This window comes from Nothobranchius furzeri, chromosome 12 (assembly GCF_043380555.1).
Source record: "Nothobranchius furzeri strain GRZ-AD chromosome 12, NfurGRZ-RIMD1, whole genome shotgun sequence".
NCBI classification, from domain to species: domain Eukaryota; kingdom Metazoa; phylum Chordata; class Actinopteri; order Cyprinodontiformes; family Nothobranchiidae; genus Nothobranchius; species Nothobranchius furzeri.
In genome coordinates this window covers 13,514,738-13,534,982 of record NC_091752.1, presented here as the reverse complement: position 1 = coordinate 13,534,982, position 20,245 = coordinate 13,514,738, and the positions used below count along the sequence as shown (strand labels likewise).

Genomic DNA, 20,245 nt, shown 5'->3' with positions numbered 1-20,245 from the left:
CAAAAATGTTTCAAAAATGGAAGAGCTAAATAACCAGTAGCTCATAACTGGCAAAAATTAAAGTTTAAATCAAAGAAAATCATCAAATTTTGAAATAAAGTAATCACTGGTAATCAACGTTATGTAAATATGTTTGTATTTGAATGTATCTTTAAAAGAAGTAACAAAATAAAACAAAAGAAGAAACCCAAGATCATTGTTAGTAAGTAAACCTATATGTGAACGTACCACAACAGGAGTTAGAGGTTAGTATCATAAAACTGAAGTATAAAAAACTTTAATCAGTTACAAAATGTGTAAAAAAATATTTCAAAATTCTAAAATATCTAGAAGTTGAAAAATAAAAGAAAATGAAATTTCCATTTAACATAACAGTTAGTGGATTTACTCACTTTTAACTGTCATGGACTCATAGACATATAGAAACCCACAGCATGTTCAGACTTGAGTCTAGCTCTGTTGAATAACCAGAAAACGAATTCTACAGGTTTAAAACGAAACCGCAACTATAAAAATCCATATAATATTCCACATCTGCAGGGATAAATCATCTATTAATGTTGGCTGATATCATAGTTTACCCTGGACCAACACATGAACCATCATGCACCTCTCTCTGAACACCCCGCCATGCTCTATGACCTAACAAGTAAGCTTTCATTCTTCATTTGTCTCATTCTATGAGGAAAACCGAGCTGTTTGGGTTGCATGATGGAAATGGTTGTGTGTTATTTTTAGTTTTTACTGCGGGAAACGGGTCAGCGTGTCTGGGGTCAGCTGGACTGACGTGTGCTGCCCAATGACCCGGGGCTGCTCATCCACACAGGACCGAGGGTGGAGCGGTGACCTCCCGCTGCAGCTTGGTTGGAGGAAAGGAAGCGGAGGCAGAAATGTGCTGAAGCGTAGTTCTGCTAACACCACACTGTGCTAAGTTCATGGCCTTGGTTAGATCAGCTTTCATCACCATAGTAAGCTTTAGTTTTCATGAGGAGGCTGCTCTTTCAGCTGAAGTGAAATGTTACCGACGTACGTCCTTTTACCGCTTTTCTCATGGCTGACATAAATGGCACAATGACACCATCCTGGACCTTACAGGCTAATGATTAGCTTCAGAAAACCTGACTACAGCAGAAACAGATACCACAACAAGACTGTAAAATCACAGTGTGTGATATTTTTACCTGTTTACCATCAAATCCTGTTTCCAGTTCACAAACTTGTCCTTTTACACTAATATTTCTCACCAACATCAATTCTAAATATTCCTCTCAGCTTGAAATTTTACACTTTGAATACAAAAACTGTGGAAGAGGCTCCATGGTCATCTACCTTCTTAAAATACAGTAGCTGTTTAGGGACATACGAGCTCCACGTTACCGTTTGGACTGTGACTGTAACCTGAAAGAACCAGCAGAGGGCAGCAGTGCACCCTGGAAGCATGAAGTCTGCTAATTGAACTAAGAAATAGAAAAGAAGAGCTACACCGTTGCTCTACTTGTTAGTTTGAATAAAAAACAATTAAATCAAAAGACACATACATTTTGTCAGTTCGTCATCATGACCAACACAAGGAAGCTGCGTATGTTCGGATCCCCACCCGCTATTACTGGACGCCAGCCTCTGATTAGTGTTTCCGACTCCCAAACTCACCGCAAGTTGTTCCTCCGTCTTTTCCTAGTACCAGAACTCGCCTATTGAGAACCGCTGGTCTAGAATATTGAAAATTTTCACAATAATCTGATTATCTGAGATCCTGAATGTTGGGTTTTCATCAGCTGTACACCATAATCATGACAGTTAGAACAGCTACTGGTGAAACATCTGGATTAGCCTGGAATGAGTCCGTCTCATTGGTTAGTTTCACCTTTTAGGCTGGATTACTGACAGAAATGAACTTTTACACCAGATTCTAGTTTTTCCTGTTTCAGTACTTTGCTGTCAGACAACTCTTTAGTTACCAAAATGTAGAAAAACTGAGTTATATACCATTTTAAGGGTTTAATGAGGTAGTGTTGCAACAGTCAGGATTAGCTCCAACAGTTACTGCAAAACTCACAAGAAACAAAATCAGAGCGTGGCACTCTCAGCATGTATGAAGTAGGACTTTGATCTGTTATGAAACCAAGTCTCAGCTCATTAGGAGTTAAAGTGACCTGCTAATTTTGAGTAGCTATGGCAGCCACCTTGAATGGACAAGGCGTCAATAAATAAATGACACGAAGAATGATTAGAAGTTCCATGTTTTCTTTTGAAAGGGTCAACAATTAAAACCTTAAAAAGTACAAGTGAGAAAAGGCATTGGCTCTGATGTAGACAAGGCAGCTTTATTTATTTAGCACATTTCATACAGATGTGCTTTTCAGATACAAATACACATAAAACACCATGGTGACAGCCCATGAAGAAGGCTCCAGACCAGAAGCAGAAACTTCTATGTAAACATTTCTCTTACTAAAACCCTGTGTCTACTTAAAGAAACCTTTGTCTGATTAATCAGCTGTGGCACAATGAACATCAGTTCAATAAAACACGGCATTTTCAACCAAACTCTAAATACACTCATAAAAATGGACAAATAAAGAAAAAAGGCTGAGCAGTTACAGTGCAGATAGCATCAAAAACTATCTCCAAGAGGCAGATGAACACATGAATCTCTGTGTGCAGCATGAGGCTGTTTGGTTCTGACCTGGTTCTACCAGCTGTTTTAATGGTTTCCAGTAGAAGATAAATGACACAGTTGCTGTTTCACTCAAAAGGGACAGAACAGTTAGGGTCAGTCATGTTGCTGTAAACAGTTTTTATACCGGTATTCTCGTGTGTGTGTGTGTGTGTGTGTGTGTGTGTGTGTGTGTGTGTGTGTGTGTGTGTTTACGTGCATGTGTGTGTGTGTGTGTTTGCGTGCATGTGTGTGTGTGTGTGTGTGTTTACGTGCATGTGTGTGTGTGTGTGTTTGCGTGCATGTGTGTGTGTGTGTGTGTGTGTTTACGTGCATGTGTGTGTGTGTGTGTTTGCGTGCATGTGTGTGTGTGTGTGTGCCTGCCCAGATGCTTTTCCTCATTAAAAGGCTATAATTGGTCTGACCAGAGGCTGAGTTGATTTGGTCCAAATAAGCAATTCTCTTGTGGCCGTTTTAATATCTGGTGATGTTTTGCAGACAATAATTTCTTGTTTGCTGGATAAACGTTTACGGGTTTAGTGGTCCTGTGACCGTTAGGCAGACAGTGTTGTCCTTCTGATGAGAAGTTACCATGGTGACATTTCATACTTTATTTCCTCTTCCCCCTGTAAAATTGCTCCACTAAACCTAAAATGCCTTCATGTAGCCTGAGTATAGACATGAAACCATCCAGGGTTTGGACTGTAGCCTTGCACCCCCCGGGGCAGTCTGATGCAAACAAGTGGAAAATGCCAGGCTCTTGTCTGCTGTGTGTCATTACCCAGTCATTCAAAAGAAAAGCAGCAGATCCGTCAGAGGTACAGAAGCACAGACGGGGTGCACACCACTATCTCTGTCTGCTTATGCTTTGTGGATGAGTGCTTCTCACATGTGAATGTTCACCTTTAACTCACCTTTTCTCTTGTAGGGTTCCCTCATCATTCTCTCAGTGAAAAGCTGCAGGTTTCCTGTTCTGGTCCACCCTACAAAAGGAAGTAAAACGTCCCATCCTAAATAGTCCTTCAGCTGCCTTCTGTCTGCCACTCTCTCTCATCAGGATGCGTTTGAAGTGCTGGCAGAACATTATGAATTCAGTGGAATGGAGGGGCCATGCCTAGCTTTCAGGAGGGCTGCTTCTGTCCTGAAGAGTCTCCCCAGGGTGGTGCAGCATCTGAGGGCAACACAGGACCTACCATGCCTGGGTGAACACACTAAAGCTGTCATGGAGGTGAGGCCCACCTTCTGCATGCTAAAGGACTCAAGTCCAACTACTAGTGAATCTTTTTCTTTGAGTACAGCCAGACAGGAGGAAAAAGCTCAGAGTTTAACAGGAGCTCAGGAGGTAGAGCAGGGTGTCCAGTAATCAGAAGGTTGCAGGCTCTGGAATGGTGCTTTTAGGAAACAGCAGTGGCTTCAACTTTGGATGATTTAGACTGGAGCTTTTCTTTGAGATGTGAGCTACTTAAATCATTTATTTAGTTAAAGGATATCGTTGCCTCTTCATTGATGATGTATGTCGGACTAACCTGTTGACTGGTTTCTGTAGCAATCATAAAATATTAATAAAAACTAGAAAATTCCTGAAGAGATTTAGAAAGGGGCCTGCTAGTTGGCATCAGATAGTGGCCATGTGTCATAAAGCCAATGTGCACCACCACGTCGTCTGCAGCTCAGTCTCTCTTCGTGTCCTATAAGCTGTGTGTGTCACCAGTAGGTGGTGTAATGAGTGATCCTCTATAAAACAATCACTAGTCACCACTACCGGGGCTTAAAGTTGTGTGAAAAGACATGTTTTTAAACAGATGTTAAAGCTGCTTTTTGTTTTTTGGGGAAGGAGGTGTTGGGGTACAGTTACCAACCTGATGTGTAAAACTGTGATCCACAACAAAGCACACAACATTTGGTGTGGGTCCGATCTTGCTTTATGGAGCAATAGCTGGTTGGAGGAACCTATGGGGAGCAAGTTTAAAAGTCAAGCTTGGTGCGACTGTGAATTTGGTAAAGTCTGAAATAGTTGTAGGGGGCGCTGTGGCAAAATTAGACCAGGCTCACCAACAATTTGCAGACATTTGTTTCAGGGGCTGGATTATTATCTATCACGTTCAAATTGGTGCGAATCAGAGAATGTACGTCAAAATTACAGCCAAATGTAATGGGAGGGAAATATATGCTTAGTTTTTTGTGGATCTACAGGTTAAAGTCTCTTTGCGGAGTATTTCTCTTATCCGATGGCACCATCTAGTGGCTGACAAGCGTATCACACAAAAACTCTGTTGCTCTGTTTAAGATGGCGACGTCATGTTTCTGTTTATAAATGTGCTTCTGTAGTGACAAACAGCTAAAACACGTTGTTTTACGAGTATTATTCTCATGTTATGTTGTGTTATGTTATATTTATATGTTAGACTTGTCTGTGAAAAGTTCATCAGCTCTGCATCAGCTAAGGTGTTCCTTGAATCTGAAGCATCTAAGCGGTAGTCTAACGCTATTGGTTAGTTCTGGTCGGGGCTCAGTTTCCTATTGCATGGAGCCCTGCAAGACTAAGCCCCTGCGTGCTTAGCACAAAAAATAAATAAATTACAATATGTCACATCAGTTTTACGGATTTCTAAAAAAATCATACATAATTTCTGAAAGGGAAAAACTCCAGAAATATACTTTAACTGGGAAATGTCTAAAAATAGAAAAAAGCAAAAACAGCTATGCTAATGCTAACCACTAGCACCAGTAATTTATACAACAAACTTAAACAATAGTCTGGTATGATGTAAGGCTGGGGTGTGAAATTAAATTTCACACTGGGCCAAGATAAAAAAACTGGGACAAAGTTGTGGGCCAAACTCGATATTTACTGAAAAAGTGATGGTAAATGTGCCAATTTTCCTTAATCTAAAGATCTGAATGGTTGAACCTTTTCATTTGGGAACAAACTTATTATTGCAGCAGCAATAACCAAATTACACACGAGCAAATCAATTAAAATAAAAACCCAGATCAAAAAAAGCACAGATCAGTGGTATTCGTTACTTATTTTGTCTCAAGTTTTTTATTCCTTTTTTTCCTTAAAATTAATCTCAACTGCGGTCGTTATGAGACCGATGCACACAACTAACAGCACATACTTTGTCAAAGCTGCAAATGGAAACCAAGGACGGTTTAAGTTGTAGACTGGCGCGGCCTTGCGAGGGTTCGGCGCAGGTAAGCGCTCTGGAGGGCCCTTGGACGACACGCAGGTGCAGTCAGAGAGATCGGGGTCAATCAGCAGTGGTACAGAGTGCCATTCAACCTCGTCTTTGGTAGGTGAGACTCCAACCTTGGGGCTAGAGGTCACCAGCACCTGCTGTAGTGCAGTAGTGTCAGTGACGTCATCAGACTGTCCTTCTGCAGGTGGAGTCCCCACCTCAAGGTACTGGGCTTCAGCTGGAGTATCAGCGCCACCATCAGTCCCCTCTTTGGCAGGTGGTGTCCCCACCGCAGGTTGCGGATTCTCAGGTGGTGTGTCACTGCATCTGCCCACTCCCACTAGGGTAGGTGGTTTCCCCACCACAGGGTGGAGTGGTCCTGATGCAGAGACGACGCAGACTCTCTGGATGTCACTGACCTTACTGGTACTGGATTGACCGACCAGGCTGGCGGCGCCATTGTGGTTAACACCGCCTGAAAAGGTAATGAGGTGCTCAAGGGACGCCAAAGGCGTCGGTTGAGTCAACCGAGTTTGGAGTGTCCAATCACCGAGTGAAATGACAGCCTTTAAGCGTTGGAGCAGGTCCCCTCCCAACACGAAAGGAAACTCTTCAACGTTAGTTACAAACACTGGATGGCTCACGAACAAGTCTCCCACTGTGAAATTGATGGACACCACGTTTGACAAGGGCATTTGGCCTGAAGAGTACGGATGGATGTCCACAGCGCAGGGCGTGAGTCCTAAGACACGACCCTGTGCAGCTGCAGCCATGCGGACCTGCTCCCAGAGAAAGCTGAACATGATGGTGAAATCTGAACTCAAGTCCAAGACACCCTCACAGTCCAGCACCCCCTCCAGGGTCACCGGAATGTGAGGTTTATCAGTAGAACCTTTACAGATGATACTGCAAAGATCACTTTGTGGAAGTTTGATCGGTGATCTATGTTGGCCAGGTCCGGCTGCAGGTTCTGTGGGTGCTAGAGGACTAGCGCTGACGGAAGCAACCACCCCAGGCCTCACTGAGACCTCAGGTGTCGGTGAATACACCGTTGTGGCAGGCTCCGCCTCTGCAGGACCTGCTTCCACAACTAAGCCACAGGCAGGTTGAGGAGGTTCTAATGCAGAGATGCACAGAACCGACTCACGTTCTGTTGAATCTTTCAACAGGTCAAGAAGTGCGGCACCAAGGGCGTGAATTTTTCCAGGAGATCGGCTCCCAGAATTAGTCCTTGGCCTTGGGGCAGGACTGTAGTCCTTGCGAGCACTACGTGGTGATTTTTGGCCAGAAGGAGAGTGTCTCTCGCCTGAGCGAGGCGACTCTCTCCTGAAGGAGTATGGTGAAACCCCTTTTTCTTTAAAAGAAACACGGTTTTTATCGCTGCTGAGTCGTGGTGACTTAGGGTCCCCTCCATGAGCCGGTGGAGGGGTCGCAGCGAGGAGGGACAATAACCCGGGATTTAAAAGTTAAAATGATGATCAGGTTTATTTACAACTACAAAAAAACATAAATCTTTTCATCCACAGGTTGGGAATAATAAAACTAATTCTGCCTGTGGGGAATTAAAACAAAAGTACAAATAACTAGGGATGTCCCACTGGGCAAAGATTACTGGGTTCTGGACCAAAATAAGAATCTCCAAAGGTCCAAACTCTAAACTGGGTGGTTAAATCAAACTCAAGGTGATATTTTACACTAAACCGAAAACCCACAACACTCTAAATGTAATAAAAGGGAGATCTGCACCACAAAAAAGATAAAATCTAAACCAAAACGTAACAGCTTATCCCAACACAAGAAGCTGTTAGCGAAGATGCTATCAGTAGCTTTACCAATGTTAAGTTCAAGTTACCAAGTTTAAATAAACCAAAAACACCCAGCAGCAAACAGACCAGCACGAAGGAGGGACTGCTACCACAAAAACAGCTCTCCTAATGTCTGAAAGAAGCTCCTTTATGAAGGGAGAAACGCTCCCGGTGATGTTCTACATCTGCGATAGAGACGAAGCAGCGCATCTGACCCCGGAAGTTGTTGTCCGTTGCCGGGAGACGAAGGCGGGCAAAACAGGAAAGGAATCGAGTAGCGGACGGACATTGTTCTGGGTCTTCGGTATTTGGCGGATATGTTAGTGAAGGCGGAGAAGAGGGCGAACTAGAGGAAAAACAGGCAGATTCCACCTCTATTTACAAACTCCTGGGGATGCAACAAGTGGGCGCGGTGCGTCGACTACCGGATCTGACGTCGACACATTTTTAGAATCGAGCCGTCGACGTCATCGAGGCTTCGCTACAGCCCTACTAATTTGGTGCAAACATTTACTCGCTATGTGGCAGATAGAGCTCAAAAATTTACTCGCCAAATGGAGCAATTTGCTTGCATTTGGCGAGTGGCGAGTGTTAATTTTGGACCCTGCTCTAGGGTTAATCAAGTTTAATTGTTTCTCTTTGCAACAATCTTTACAAGCAGGCAAAACAGTTAAATGGCAGGTTACAGATATTTCCATTTGAATGTTTATTTGATGGATAAACTAAAGGATGATGGTTGTTATGAAAGAATTACCCCGTCGCACACTGATGCGAACACAGATGAGCTGACATCTAAATTGTTACACACATCGCAGAGGTAACTAAATCAATCAAGAAAAGATTCCCATCAGAACATCAGAGCTTTATTCTGGACACTGTGCTCAGCGCAGCTCGCAGCGCACATGGTGGACAGTGGCAAGGTGGAGAAACGAGGGCCCGGGCGGGATTTGATCCCCAGACTCCCGGCTGAGAGTCACGAGCGCTTACCAGTCAGCCAAAGGGACATCCCCTTGGCCAAGTAGCCAGGGCGCATGATCAATCGGGATACTGTGACAGGACGCTGCCACTGCCACATGAAGATCTGTGAAGGGGTTCGCAGCGCAGCACAGAACCACAGCAATGCGGTAAGATTTCCTCCCACTGAAGCAGTCTGGAAACCCTGTCTCTCGGAGGGATCTGTCACTTGGAAAAATGTTCTCTGATTATGAAACTTTGGTTGAACAGCACTTGTTCCCTTCTCCAATATGGAGACGCATGACGCATCCAGTCTGTCTGAGGCAGAAATTTGGATTTAACATAACAGTTAGTGGATTTACTCACTTTTAACTGTCATGGACTCATAGATATATAGAAACCCATAGCATGTTTAGACATGAGTCACCCCCCCCCCCACCCCCCCACCCCCCACACACACACAAACACACGCACACAAACGCTCACACACCAATTAAAATAATGCTGATAGCATGGACTAGAAGACAGGTGATGGTTTACATGTACAAATGATGATCAGGCTGCTGTAAAATGTAATCTCCATCCAAATCCAGACAGAATTATCCTCTATTCTGTCTCTATTTTCTCTGCTCTTGTCTGGGCTGACGTAGCTGATGGTGCGGTACCGTTATGAACATTGAGAGGTACATATAAGAAGTGCAGGTTGAGTTAGAAAAATCTGCAGGGCCACAAACACATTAGGGAAGATGGACTGTACTTTTAGCCTGAAAACGATCATGGTTCTATTTATATTACATTAATCATGTGGACTGTCCGGGGATTATTTAGAGCTGAGAGGCGCAGAGCTCTGATCGTTGACGCGCTCCAGACAGATGCTTCCTGAGCACGACCACAGTAACATTCTCAAAGTGTCGCCAACTCAAAAACAAATTTAACACGCAATCGTTTATGTCAGCTCATATCCTTTTATATTTGTGCCTGATGTGTTTTGCTGCTGCGGAGCGGAGCGCATCATCTGTTTTGTCCTCCGGTTACTTCACCTCACCGGTGCGGCCGGCGCGCACTTCGCGATATTTGCGGTCGGTAGATCTTTTTTAACTGCAGTTCAAAGCTAACTCATGAGGTGAAAATATATGTGTCATACGCGCCGGTGGACGAAGCGGAGACAAGGTGAGGATCCAACACAGGTGAGACAAACAGGCAGGCAAGTAGGAAAGATTAACATAGGTTTATTAAGCACGCTGACACTGGAACAATGAAACGGCACAGGACACAGAACAGACGGGGTTTAAATACAGGAGGGTTGGGAGCTAAGGTGATTGGGAGAACGAGAGGCAGGTGGGAGTAATTAACGAGACACAAGGCTGAACCAAACGGGGAGACAGGACAGGGTGTGACAGTACCCCCCCCCCCCCCCCCCCCCAAAAGGGCAGACCCCAGATTCCCACAGGCACAAGGAGCAGGGCGGTAGGAGGGGGACCCTAAGGGAGGGCCCAGAGGAACCAAGGGACCAACGGAGAGGAGGCAGGGACCAGCAGAGTCCGGGGGCCTGCGCCTGGGGCAGGGGAGCCTCGAGTAGACAGAGCGTCAACATCAGACGAGGCGTCGACATTAGACGAGGTGTCGACCTCTGGAGTAGAGAGAGTGTCGACGTCAGACGAGGCGTCGACGTCAGACGAGGCGTCGACCTCTGGAGTAGAGAGAGCATCGACATCAGACGAGGTGTCGACCTCTGGAGTAGAGTGAGCGTCGACATCAGACGCGGCGTCGACCTCTGGAGTAGAGAGAGCGTTGACATCAGATGAGGCGTCGACCTCTGGAGTAGAGAAAGCGTCGACATCAGACGAGGCGTCAACCTCTGGAGTAGAGAGAGCGTCGACATCATACGAGGCGTCGACCTCTGGAGTAGAAAGAGCGTCGGCATCAGATGAGGCGTCGACATCAGATGACGCGTCGACTTCTGATGAGGCGTCGACTTCTGATGAGGTGTCGACCCCTGGCCAGGAAGAGGCGTCGACCCCTGGACAGGAAGAGGGGTTGACTTCAGAACACGAGGAGGTGTAGACTTCAGAACACGAGGGGATGTCGACTTCAGAATACGAGGAGGCGTCGACTTCAGAACACAAGGAGGCGTCGACTTCAGAACACGAGGAGGCGTCGACTTCAGAACACGAGGAGGTGTCGACTTCAGAACTGGAAGGGGCGTCGACCATAGGACAGGACCGGGCGTCGACCACCATCGACTTCTGGTCCGGGGGCGTCGGCTTCTGGTCTGGGGGCGTCGACTTCTGGTCCTTCGACTTCTGGTCCTTCAACTTCTGGACCGTCGACCTCTGGACCGCCGGCCTCTGGACCGGAACCGTCTGCTTCTGGTCTGGGGGCATCGGCTTCTGGTCCGGGTGAGTCGGCTTCTGGTCCTTCGACTTCTGGACCGTCGACTTCTGGACCGCCGACTTTTGGACCGCCGACTTTTGGACCGGAACCGGAACCGTCTGCTTCTGGGCCGGTACCGTCTGCTTCTGGGCCGGTTCCGTCTGCTTCTGGGCCGGTACCGTCTGCTTCTGGGCCGGTACTGTCAGTTTCTGGGCCTGAACCGTCTGCTTCTGGGCCCGAACTGTCTGCTTCTGGGCCCGACCCGTCTGCTTCTGGACCGGATCCATTGACGTCTGGAGTGGAGGTGGAGCAGCTGTGGGAGGGGCTGCCCGGACAGGCTGCGTGTGAACCGGAGGTGCTGGGAACGGAGAGAGCAGGGAGGACAAACCGTCCAGCTGAAGCTCCCAGAGGCTGAGGGCCCGATGGATCTGGGCCAGCTCAGCCCGGAGACTGGCAAGCTCCGCTGGATGAGAGGAGGATAGAGCATCCAGGCGGGATTCCTGGGTGTTGATGCGCTGGCGGAACCGGCCAAGCTCCGCCGGGAGACTGACAATCTCGGTCAGCTGGGCTGCGGCCAACGCTCCTCCCCCTGTAGATGACGGAGGCGGCGATTGGTTCGGAGACGGAACTGCTTTTCTGGCCAGGGGCGTGTCCAAACTGCTGCGCCGGGCAGGGGCAGCTGCGAACTCACAGCTCAGTCCCGTGACACCGGATTGCGGTGGAGCTTGGCGTTTCTCCCCACGCCGTGGACCAACTCCGGGGGAACAGACAGCCAGGCTCATTCCAACAAAACTGGAGCGATTCGGGAGCGTCTCCCGGTCCAAACTCCCATCCGGTTCCGGAAGGGCGGCGAGGATCGCAGAGGCTGAAGGTCGGTGCCGTCGTCTGTGGCGAGGCGGTGCTGGAGCTAGAGAAGGAGAAGGAGAAGCCGGCCGGTGGTCAGCGGAGAGGAATTGGAGTAGACACCCCCAGGGGAGAATCTCCCCGCTGGATCTGTTACTGGGCCGTTTCATTCTGTCATACGCGCCGGTGGACGAAGCGGAGACAAGGTGAGGATCCAACGCGGGTGAGACAAACAGGCAGGCAAGTAGGAAAGATTAACATAGGTTTATTAAGCACGCTGACACTGGAACAATGAAACGGCACAGGACACAGAACAGACGGGATTTAAATACAGGAGGGTTGGGAGCTAAGGTGATTGGGAGAACGAGAGGCAGGTGGGAGTAATTAACGAGACACAAGGCTGAACCAAACGGGGAGACAGGACAGGGTGTGACAATATGAAGGCAGGTAGCAGTTTTTCTTTAGGATTGAGAGGAGATGCAGGAAGATAAGAGACAGCACAGAAAAGTAGTCCAATAAAAACAAGTTAGTTTTTGGTGGTTGCAACAAATAGATGGCACTGAAGGTAATCAGGAGTGAGGAACAGAAAATGAAATGATTCTTTCAATGTTTAGAGCAAGCAACTCTGAGAGGCTGCAGGCGCATCAGTGACTTTGCGGCCACTGCGCGGGGGGGGGGGGGGGGGGGGCTGAAGCAGGCAGTAAAGACCGTTGTTAAAAGAAATGTGTGTTAACTTAGAAAATGTGGGCACAATTTTAATTACTTGTAAACATTTTTCTCCAACGTTAAGACTGCTGCACAAAAAAAAAAAAGACTGCTGCTTGCGTGGGCCCCCTTGTGGCTGTGGGCCCCTGGGCCTGTGCCCAGTTGGCCCATATTATAATCCGGCCTTGCTGATGATGACACGGAACAAATGCTGCATGATGGTTGAAACAAGACAACTGAGACGATGAATGAAATGATGGATGTAGCAAAACCTAATTGTCTTAGAAAACTGTGGTGTTTAGGCTGTAGAATAAGTCTGGCTGTATGGTTTAACAAACTATCACTTAATAAAACCATCCACGCAAGTTGTGCAGAGTCTATGAACCCTTGTGACAAAGGCTCCCGGTGATCCAGGGGCCGGAGAAGTCGGTACGCACAGGCTGCTGATGGGATTCGGAGCTCGTAGTTCCACCTTGAATGCTGAACCGCTGGTCTGGGATACCCTCAGTGTGAATGCTGGCAGTCAGAGGAAGTTTTGCATCTGATGGATGTTTGCAGGGTTGAAGGATGGTTCCTTAGGCTTTACTGACTCCGCTTGGCCAGGCTGCAGCTTGCTAGAACTAAAGAATTGAGGAAGTGTCGACTCTTTTTAATAACTGTTGTTTATCAATTTTGACAAATCAAAAGCTCACAAGTTTAAATGGGCGTTAACAAAATCCCTTAGACACCACTACTTCCTCAAATGCTTGGTGATGTTTTTTCCCTTAATGTGAAATAAAAATGTCAAACATTAATGGAAAGTAAATGTGTTAAACACTCAGAATAATATACTAATATTAATGTGTGAATATACTAATCATTATTAAATTCAACAAGGCAGTCAGCTTTATTTGTATAGGCAACCTAAGCCACGCCCATCTACTTCCGAACCACGGGTCCCCGGAAGAACGAACAAATAAATGCAAGTCAACGGGGCTAAAAACACTTTTTTCTAATCCCGCTTGTTAAGTGCCATGGATTTCACATATGATGCCCATGAATTTTCAAGATGCATTTTGATACCAAGAATGAGCTTATTTTCGAACAGGGGGAAATGCTATTTTAGGTTTAGTGTGAAAATAAGTCCAGGAATACAAATGCGCTTCATGAAAGTTACGTCATTGAACCAGACACGGAGAAAACTGAGGGAAAAGTGCTGTAAGTTCTGCAAACTTCCCACAGGAGGAAACAACCACCATTAATCAGGTCATGTGGTAAGTAGCAGCTACGCTAGGGGAGAGAAGATTATGTGATGACGTCACATAAGCGAACCGCCGATTTCTAGTGTGTAGTCATGCTAATTACGAACTTTTACAAGCTGATAAATCTCAAAGTATGTGACTGGCGTGGTCGAAACACACATCATTACTTTTAATTTAAATTGCAGTACAACATATGTGTGATCCAGGGCGTAAGGCAGAGCGGTTTAGAAAATTGCTTTTTAGCCCCATTGACTTGCATTTATTTTTTGTTCTTCCGGGAACCGTGAGCCGACCGGGAAGGGAGGAGCCTTAGGCTCCCTGTTGAACATTTCAAACACAAAGACAGCTCTAAGTGCTTTACAGAAGTGTAGCAAGAACAGCAAACACAGTACATCAAAGACATGTAGAAATTAATTTCAGATTGAACAATCAAATAAAAGGCGTTGTCCAAAGGGTAGCAATTACAGTGCAGAAGGTGCAGCCTAACAAATATTTATACATAGGTTAATAAATACAAGAAGGTTTTTCAATTTTGATTTACAGTTTCTAGAGTTGGGGCACATTTGAGGTAATGAGGAGGCTGATTCCATCTGAGCAGCATAGCAGCTAAAAGCAGCTTCACCTGTTTGGTTCTGACTCAGTTCTACCAGCTGACTGCTTCCTAAGGATCTCAGAGTCCTGCTGGGCGTAGATACAGGAAGGAGATCCCACATGTACTTTGGCCCCATGCCTTTGAGTGATTTATAGACCAGTAGAAGCACTTAGAAGTTACTGGCAACCAGTGTAGGGATCTAAGAACAGGAGTGATGTGCTCAGTTCTCTTGGTTCTGGTTAAGACTCTAGCAGCAGCATTCTGAACAAGTGGCAGTTGTTTTACAGCAGCTTTGGGGAGTTAGGAGACCATTGCAATAGTCCAGCCTGCTGGAGATGAACACATGAATTAGTTCTCCACGTCTTGTTTTGACATGAGACCTCTGAGTCTTGCTATTGATGAAGATGATAAAACGTTGATCTAGTTCTAGCCTTAATGTGACCAGAGAAGCTCAGGTCTGAATCATTTATGACACCAAGATTTCTAACCTGGGTCTTTGTCTTTATTCCTTTTGAGCTAAGTTAAGATGTAACCTCCATCCTATCCTTCTTATTTCCAAAGACAAGAACTCCTCAGCCTCCCTGGAAAGGTCTACTCCAAGGTACTGGAGAGGAGGGTCCGATCGATAGTTGAATCTCAGATAGAGGAGGAGCAATGTGGTTTTCGTCCTGGCCGTGGAACTGTGGACCAGCTCTATACCCTTGCAAGGGTGATGGAGGGGGCATGGGAGTTTGCCCAACCAATCCACATGTGCTTTGTGGATTTGGAGAAGGCTTATGACCGTGTCCCCAGGGGCACCCTGTGGGGGACGCTCCAGGAGTATGGGGTGGGTGGCTTTCTGTTAAGGGCCATTCAGTCCCTTTACCAGAGGAGCGTGAGATTGGCCCGCATAGCCAGTAGTAAGTCGGACCTGTTCCCGGTGAGGGTTGGACTCCACCAGGGCTGCCCTTTGTCACCGGTTCTGTTCATTACCTTCATGGACAGAATTTCTAGGCGCAGCCGTGGTGTGGAGTGTGTCGAGTTTGGTGGCAGGAGAATCTCGTCTCTGCTTTTCACGGATGATGTGGTCCTCCTAGCTTCATCCAGCTCTGACCTTCAGCTCTTGCTGGGTAGGTTCGCGGCCGAGTGTGAAGCGGCCGGGATGAGGATCAGCACCTCCAAATCTGAGACCATGGTTCTCGACCGGGAAAGGGTGGCTTGCCAACTCCGGGTCGGGAGAGAGGTCCTACCTCAAGTGGAGGAGTTTAAGTATCTTGGGGTCTTGTTCACGAGTGAGGGTAGGAGGAATCGGGAGATCGACAGGCGGATTGGTTCGGCATCTGCAGTGATGCGGACGCTGAGCCGATCTGTCGTGGTGAAGAGGGAGCTGAGCCAGAAAACCAGGCTCTCGATTTACCGGTTGATCTACGTCCCAATCCTCACCTATGGTCATGAGCTTTGAGTAATGACCGAAAGAACGAGATCGCGGATACAAGCGGCCGGAATGAGTTTCCTCCGTAGGGTGGCCGGGCTCAGCCTTAGAGATAGGATGAGGAGCTCGGGCATTCGGGAGGGACTCGGAGTAGAACCGCTGCTCCTCTGGATCGAGAGAAGTCAGTTGAGGTAGTTTGGGCATCTGGTCAGGACGCCTCCCTGGGGAGGTGTTTCAGGCATGTCCTGCTGGCAGGAGGCCCCCGGGTCGACCCAGGACACGTTGGAGAGGTTACATCTCCAATATGGTCCGGGAATGCCTTGGGGTCCTGCCGGAGGAGCTGGTGGAGGTGGCCGGGGAGAGGACGGTCTGGAGCTCCCTAGTTGGGATGCTGCCCCTGCGACCCGGACCCGGATAAGCGGAGGAAGACGACGACAACGACTTGAGAACTTCGGTCTTGTCTTTGTTTAACTAAAGGAAACTTGATTTCATCTAGTCATTAACTTGCTCTAGACACTGACAGAGGGTCTAGGGGACTAGATTCATACCCCACATATATCGATGTTGAAAATGAGGAGTTAGACAGAAGTGGGTAAAAAAGCAATATCGAAGCATCTCTACTCAGCAGTATCCTGGTTGGACAGAACAAGTCCACCAGTCCTGTTGCTTACTGATATCACACAGTCCTGCTGCTACGCAACCAGAGTCCACGCACACACTTAATAAATCAGTGTGTAGTAATATATATGTATATACACATTTGGCTTTATTTTTCAACTTCGTCATCACAGTGATGCCAACAGAGCATACGACGCAAAACACATCAGACATCACTGCGTTTCTCTGAAAGGAAAAGAAAAGTCTTTCTGGGTCACTTCATCCTCATCCACACAGTCAGCTCAGGTCAGCTTGTCAGCGCAGGTTTTGAGAAATGTTGGTGTGTGAAGAACATCAAGTCCCCACAAGAAAGAGAAGATGAGCTCTCGATTCAGCTTCCTGCCACATTAGAACTGAGGTACTCGCAGCAGGTCGGGGAGCCGATCTCTAGACGTGTCAGACTTGTCAGCGCGGCGACAGATTCTCAAAACAAAGTAACTTAAATGTCCCTCAGAGACCGAATTAGACAGTCGGTGACTGACCTCTCTTTGTTGTTTGTGTGCGACTCAGACGCTCGTCTGGTGGAGAGGTTTTCTGTCACCGCCGTGTCCCTTTGAACAGAATCAGCCTCAAAATAAGAAAATGACATAAAAACAAAGTGAAACCAAAACAGAGTGAATGCAAAAAACTTGATAAGCCTGTAAACATTGGACCGGCGCCTCGGTGGCGACTCAACCGCTCGCTGCCGACCGCACATCCACCCGAGGTGAGAGGACATAAACATTCTGACATGAAAGTGTGGGAGCAATGATGCAGCTTGTGTGTGTGTGTGTGTGTGTGTGTGTGTGTGTGTGTGTGTGTGTGTGTGTGTGTGTTGTGCATGCTAATAAGTGTTTCTTTCCCACAGCAGGAAGTGTGGTGAAGCATCATCCTTGTGTTTGCGGTTGGTACCAGCTGGAGGGTTGAAAAGCTTCTCTGAGCACTGAACTGTCTTGCTCTGCTGACCTTTGGAATAATAGTTCATCAGAGCTAGATGGCATCTCTTTCTGCACGACTACAAAACACAGAATTCTTAATCAAGCTAACCAAGCTAACCTGCTTGATTTTACTTCTCGAGACGTGTAAATCAGCCGTAAGGTTGCACACTAGTGAATGGGCTCCTCATTTTGTAGCATCCAATTAGGGGATATGTGGGCGTGGCCAGCTGTTTGACAGAGCTTTAAAACGGCTCATTCTGGAAGGTACTGAAGTTGTAACGAACAAAGCCGCTGAAATGCTTGATGTGAGACCAGAGACCTTTTATTATAACTTATATACAAATAACCTGTTTATAAAACGTAACAAGCAAGGATCTCCTGAATGTACAGAAGTTTGTGTTGAAGGAGCCAAAATGTTGCTCTGACTGCAGCATGAAGCTTTTTTCTGTCTGTAGGTTCAGGAAGTCAGCTGCAGTGATGATCGTCATGGATACATGATTATGTTCTGAGAGTCTGAATAAAATCCTTTCAGTGGTTGCTCAGGGATGAAGCTCAGCTCCCTCTGCAACACATTTCTGTTCATCATCTGAAACATCAACTCAGATTTGATCACTTGAAGTTTTCCGAGGACAGTTGGCTGTGGCAGCCATCTTGAACTGACTCCAAAACATGTAGAGGCAAAAGCAGTATTGTCCGTCTGCCGGTGGGCGATAATGTGCTGACTTGATCTGTGCAGATTAAATGTGAAGTGAATCTTTTCCAAGCTGCTGCTTTAATGGTTGTCCCCAGTTGCCATGGCAGCAGAGATGACAACCAGATGAAAATGAAAACATCTGAATTGAAAGGAAAGGGTTTGAAGTGAGCAGCACTTTTAGAGCATTTAGCAGGTGGAAGAGAATCCAGGTAAACATACCGGTGCTGACACTCATGAGGCCTTCTTTCATCTGCTTTATGTTTGCAGGAGATCCTTGGATGTGGTCATTCGTTTGAAGTCGATAACATACTTTCTGATGAAAGATATCAAACACTCAAGGTCAGTCAGTGAAATGCAACCAAGTCACTCATTTGCTTTTCCAGTAATCAGCTCTAAACTCCCAGAGAAGCACTTTGCTTCTGCTGCCTCTGGAGGATGTGGCGCTGGTTAAACTCTTCTGAGAGGAGCCCGTCATTTCAGAGCGTGTCTTCTTGATTACATCCTCACCTTGTTTCCTGCCAGCTGTTCACAAGTGTGTTTGGGGTTGGACCTAAAACAGCTGAGAAGTGGTACCGCAGAGGGCTGCGCTCCTTCAGCGGCGTTCTGGCAGAGCCCAGCATCCATCTGAACCGGATGCAACAAAGCGGTACGTCAGAACAACTCGTCTTCTCTTAGACACTTCACAAATGATAGAGCTGAAGATTCAACGGGGCTTCGCTTCCCAAGGAGGCGTAAAGAGCTCGTGTGTGTCTGTAGGGACTTTCTCTTGTCCCGGAGGAGTGGTCCTGCGCAGCTTTAAGTGGTGAATGCTGCTTTTCCCAGGCTTCATGTGCAGGAACGGTAGAAAACATAGCAGGAAAATGTACTTTTGAAGGTGAGCTAAAGACATTTAAAGTGTTTTGAGTTATGAACAATCAGAATCATAAAGGTGTAGAGACATAATATATGAAAGTATGTTCAAACAAGAAGACGGCTGCATCACTATCTAGCCCAGAGTTAATACAGGCTCACATTCCAGCTCTCTGTTCCTCTGAACAGAGGCCACTCAGGATCTAACTACGAAGGCCGTGCTTCAAAATCACGTCGAAAAATTCTGACAAAACCTCTTTTATGCATTTCATCATTCATATTTGAATAGGGTCAGGGTCAGAGCTGCTCATTCTGGGCCTGCAGACGGACCGAGGTGCTGCTGCTGCTCTGGTTCTGCTCAACTGATCTGTTGTGATGCATGCTGGGTAACAGAGGAACCCGCCATGCAGATGCCAGTTTTAGTTGTTGCTATGAACAAAGTCTGATGTTTTCCTCAGAAGTGTTGTATTGCAGCGTTTTCGTTCATCTCAGACTCTGTCCAGCTGCTGATTACGCTGACAGACAGACGTGCCCATCAAAGAGTACATAATCCCTTATTTGGAGCGCTGAATTCTCCACTCTTCGAGTTTTTTTAAATGGAAAACTTCTCTGAACCCTAATCTTCAGACTATTCTGAAAATCTCTACAGAACAGAAACAAGAGCCGTCCCATCATTTCGTCCTGCTGCACAGACAGAAAATCATTAAAGGTTTGTGATTAATTGGACGAGCATCTCTGTTCATCTATGGGAAGAAAAAGGGAATCAGTGCTTTTTATGTGGCGCGCAGAAGGAGACGAGCATCAGTTTTAATTAGGGATAGTAGATGCTGCAGCTCTGTTACCTGGCTTCCATCAGCAACACTCCACAGTTTTCCTTTGAATCCGGCCCGACTCGCTCCTCCCGGAGCAAACGGCTCTGATTGATGGCTGGCTGCCAGGCTAATAACCATGTGGTCTTTTCCCTGCAGGTTTTCTGCATTATGGAGACATCTCCAGAGCTGTCAGTAAAGCCGAGGCCCAGGCCTTGGGGAGCATTATTGACGAAGCTGTCCATGCCATCACACCCGACGCCGTGCTAGTGCTGACAGGTGGCTTTCGCAGGTACAAGACTTGTCTCCTCCTATTGGTGTTTATAACAGAGATGTAACAGAACAGTTCCTCTCATTTTTTCCTGCTATTGTTAAATTTGTGTTTGTCACACTCAAGAAAAAACAAATCCCAGGAGGTTTAGCTGATCCCTCTCAGAAGGCCAAGGATGTAGGGACACTTGGGTCTGCAGCTTTTAGAGAACATGTGAGAACAAAACTACAGCTGGAGCTGCTTTTATTCCTTTGTTTCTGACTGGAACAACAACAAGGGGCTGCAC

The 20,245-nt window shown here is 46.7% G+C and overlaps 1 protein-coding gene across 4 annotated transcripts in view; it reads left to right on the top strand.

The window, feature by feature from the left end:
• Positions 1–20,245, top strand: part of dntt (deoxynucleotidyltransferase, terminal) — a 166,896-nt gene that overhangs the window by 30,898 nt on the left and 115,753 nt on the right. For 3 of the 4 annotated variants that reach the window (XR_011515661.1, XM_054738481.2, XM_054738480.2), the window contains exons 4-7: positions 3,714–3,884; positions 18,298–18,369; positions 18,553–18,676; positions 19,848–19,980. Coding sequence is in view for 3 of the 4 variants with exons in the window: in XM_054738481.2 (XP_054594456.1) it covers positions 3,714–3,884; positions 18,298–18,369; positions 18,553–18,676; positions 19,848–19,980 (500 nt within the window). In the remaining variant the exon portion in view is untranslated. The remainder of the gene's footprint in view (positions 1–3,713; positions 3,885–18,297; positions 18,370–18,552; positions 18,677–19,847; positions 19,981–20,245) is intronic. The other variant, XM_070542295.1, reaches the window with a different exon arrangement.